At 55.3% G+C, this 4,118-nt stretch overlaps 1 protein-coding gene across 1 annotated transcript; it reads left to right on the forward strand.

Annotated features, from left to right (window-relative positions):
• Positions 1-193: 193 nt before the first annotated feature.
• DICSQDRAFT_175812 (FAD/NAD(P)-binding domain-containing protein) lies at positions 194-4,105 on the forward strand (the record flags this gene model as incomplete). The annotated part of the gene is made up of 11 exons (XM_007371684.1): positions 194-530; positions 1,132-1,295; positions 1,356-1,599; positions 2,646-2,843; positions 2,898-2,980; positions 3,037-3,351; positions 3,408-3,444; positions 3,509-3,519; positions 3,589-3,722; positions 3,780-3,909; positions 3,965-4,105. Coding segments are annotated over 11 exons (1,794 nt in total), but the record flags the coding sequence as incomplete, so codon positions are not given.
• Between the last annotated feature and the right edge of the window lie 13 nt (positions 4,106-4,118).

The raw sequence follows: 4,118 nt of genomic DNA on the forward strand, positions 1-4,118 counted from the left end.
GCGGAAGCGCCTCCTGCGCCCAGGCAGAAGGAGGAAAAACGCGAGCGTGGTCCCCGCGGTGGCGGCGTCCCGACCGGGATCCTGCAGCGCGATGCGGCCCCGCCAAAGATATTGGCCCGTCCTGCTCAGGGACAGACAACGAGCGAGGGCTCAGCCCCTGCGTCTGCTGCGTCTGTAGCCCTGGGTGCGACTGATGGCGGAGATCCTGGCACTCCTGGCGGAGGGCGGGGTCGCGGTAGAGGCAGGGGCCGGGGTCGAGGGCGAGGTGCTCCTCCGCAAGGGTGAGACAGGAGCGGGCTGGCGATCTAGGACTGCTGGTGCACCACGCATCAACCGTCGGATGTATCTCTCGCGGAGTGCACCTCCTAGGCCTGTGCTAGCTGCACACTACCCCGGGATGGATGAGACGCGGCACCTGCCACGTACTTTGGGCCTAGCGCTTCGCTGGATAGCCGTCGCCGGCCGCGACAGGCACGATCTCGACGATCCCGGCGCAAAACGGCTTGGTTGCGAGATCAGTGGATCTTGCGGTATGTGCACGTCCGCCTCTTCATTGTTTGAGAGCAGTATTGTCGATCAATGTACAGGCAGGGCGTCATGTAGCATGGAATGTCCGGCTAATCTAAGTGCATCTTCACTTCAAATTTCCTCACTTCAAATTTTGAAGGTCACTAGTGTATAGCCTGGATTGTAGTCAAGGCAAATGAATATACTCGCGCCCACGGGATGGCGCAGTTCGTTGTTTTGAAGCGCCATTCATCCTCTGATTCATTCCATTCTAATCTTACTCGTTGACCTGGCGCCTTCTTCAATTCTACAGACCAAGGATCATCGTCCCTGGCAACCCGTGACCTCGCGCGGGAGATCCTGTCCATGTGCCGTGCAGAGGGGATGGGCATTGTGCCATGGGGTGTGCTTGGACAGGTACGTCCTCGTGTGCCCGCCGAAAGGCATCACTCGCGGAGAGAGACAGACGTGAAGGTGTCTCTCCACTGCCTGCTGATGTCTTGGCGGTGATATGGAATGGGCTGGATGAGTACATGACGTTGACTATGTGGTCTACAGGGAAATTTCAAGACCGAAGCTGAGTAAAGAGTAGGTCTACGCTCCGATACAGTACTCCGCAAACAGCCGAGGAAAGGAGCGTGAGCGCAGCGCTCGAGAAGGTGGCCAACGAGGTAGGGAATGGGGTGTCGCTGGGCGCAGTCGCGATTGCGTGGGCGTTGCAGAAGAGCACATACGCATTCCCTATCGTCGGTGGACGGAACGCTCAGCAGCTCGAAGAAGTTCTTGAGGTAGGGCTTCGAACCTTCACGCTCGACGGTGCAGAGAATACATGACTTATCACGTATCAGGCTCTCAATATCGTCCTCATTCCTGAGCAGATAAAGTCGCTGGAGGGGGCTGCGCCGTTTGTGTTCGGCTTCCCGTACTTGCCCCTCTTCGGAACGGATCCCGCCCTCGGAGATGGTCGGGGGAATGTCTTCGTGTCCTCCGTAGGCACCGTCAAATTTGTCAAGGCCCCAGCCCGATCGTCCCTGGTCCTTGAGCGTACGAGTCGATTACTCGCGTACGCAATGTACCAGTGTGGTTTCGCCGGTGTGTTGTCTGTTGATGTGTGCCTGCGTGTCGTGTATCGCCTTGTTTTTGAAGTCATCAATGATTGTAGCGCAGCGCTGTATGCGCCGACTTGGATCACAAGCGCAAAGAACGAAATCCAGTCTCCAGTTGCAACATATTGACGGTCGTCACAAGCAAGGCTGCGTTTGACCATCCCCCGATAGCAGGGCCCAAAGAAACACAGGAAAACATCAGATCTTCTTCGCAGTTTGGGAGGGAAGTGATGGGCGGCAGATGTTCTGCTATGTTCCTGCACGTTTCCGTGTACGCACCTCGCGGGCTCAGGCTAGACGCTGTGAATTGTTCCTCTACCGCCATGATCCTACCGTCCACTACCGCCCACAATTGTGCTACTACTTCCACCGGTGAATCGACTCTGTCTTGAATGTTCATGTTCTACTGAACGCAACGTTCATGATACATCCGTTAGTGCCTGGTTGAGTCGGCGAAGAGTACGGAAGTTGATGCGACGCTAACCTGGTGAGCCACTCTGCCCTCGTCGCAATGGAGCTTCTCTTGGATTCTCGCTGCTGACTATCTTCAAATAGTGACCAGAAAGATACCAACACTGCGTGATTCGCATGACACGGGTGGAGCAACACAGCACCCGAGCCGGAATCAGGCATCTGACATGTTGTCCGACTCAATCTGCTGGCGCTGCGAGTAGGGCGCTGCTCGTGCCTCCCCTGGCGTTCTGCAAGCTGCCTAAGACGGTTGGTCGGCGCACAAAGCCCCGGTGTGACCGGTGTTTTAAGGTTTAGGTGAGGTCGCCCAGATCGGACGACGAAACATCCCACCCCTGCCATCCGGCCTCTTTTCCGTCTCTTGCTGCAACCCATGATGTCTGCCATACCCTCACCGGCTGCCCTCTCCCTCGACTTCATCGTGGTTGGTGGAGGTCTGTACTTGGTTATTAACCCCTTCAACGAATCCCGTGCCTTTCCTGACTGTGCATCCTTTGTCTTGCGCATAACTGATGTATCACAATGACTAATCGCTCATATTTCATATCTTATGGCTGACAGGTATCGGCGGCCTCGCAGTAGCCTATGCACTCAGCAAAGCAGGACAACGGGTCAGAGTTCTGGAGAAAAATAACTTGAACGTCCCAAGCGGTGGGCATCGCATGACCCCAAATTCTAGCAAGATCCTACGGCAGTGGATCGGCGAGGAGGAGCTTATGAAATCAGCCGTGCGCTGTGTTCGCTGCAAGACCTTTGATTGTACGTATATTCAACCTATGATGACCACATTTGCGTTGACATTCGGATGACTAGTGCGAACTGGAGAGGCCGTGGGCTATATCGAATGGAAACCCGCTGTCATAGCAGAGACTGGTGGCGACTTCCTTCTTATGCATGTGAGAGAAGACCGCAATGATTTCCAGGAGCTCTTCTTTTGCTGACCCACCTGTAGCGCAACGACCTTGTGAGAATACTCCACAGACTTGCAACGGATGCAGGTGCCATTGTCGACTTTCACGCCGAGGTGACCTCCGTGCAGCAGGGAACGGAAGAGGACCCTAAGCCGGCAGTGACTCTTGCAACTGGAGAGATCATTAAAGCAGACGTCTTGGTGGGTGCGGACGGATGCAAAAGCCTAGTGCGGAAAGTGGTATTGGAGGAGGAGGACTGCGCAGAACCTGTCAGGATGACCTTGTATACAGGGGTCATTGATGCTAAAGATATGGTGACGGATCCGGATCTCGCACCGTACATATCGTCCGATGAGGTGAGCGTCCGTGAGCAACTATTACTCTGCCTGAACGGTCCTGAACGGAGCAATAGTGGGCAATAGGCATGTCACCCGGTCGCTGTATGATGGGTATGTGATGCCTGGTTCTGGTCTCCTGTATGCTCTGGTGACCTTATCATGCGGGTTTGATCAGGACATCCCGTGGTAGGCTGTTCGACGTGTCTGCGTGGTCTTGTAGTCCCTGCTGACTTTGTACACGTTCCACTCGTGCAGGCGGCGAGAACCCAATATGCGATCCATCTATTTTATTGGGACAAACTAGATAGGCTTCCTCAGGGCGGCGAAGAGAGTTGGGAAGATCTCTGTTCTATAGACGGTATCAGCACTTCGGACGCTTACGGCCCAGCGTACGCGTTTCGCAGCCTAGTTCCTTTTGTAATGTGCTCTAATACTCCCCATACTAGATTCCAGACGATGCTCAAGCTGACCACCAACCTCATCCGTACGCAATGGAAGAATCATGAGAACACAGTCGAATGGGTGGACTCCACTGGCCGAATGGTTCTGCTCGGCGACGCGGCGCACCCGTCCTTCGTGAGTAAGCCTTTGCTGCCCACCTTCATTACCTCTCACTTCTGGGATGTTCTAGCCTGGAGGGACCCACTCGATAAGCCTGGCCATCGAGGACGCAGTTGTGCTCGGCTCACTTTTCTCTCATCTGAGCACGATAGACCAAGTCCCCTCTTTTCTCGGCGCCTACCAGGAGCTCCGCCAGCGGCGGTGCGAGCTTGTCATGGCCGCGG

The sequence above is a fragment of the Dichomitus squalens genome (genome assembly GCF_000275845.1).
Source record: "Dichomitus squalens LYAD-421 SS1 unplaced genomic scaffold DICSQscaffold_179, whole genome shotgun sequence".
Classification (NCBI taxonomy): Eukaryota; Fungi; Basidiomycota; class Agaricomycetes; order Polyporales; family Polyporaceae; genus Dichomitus; species Dichomitus squalens.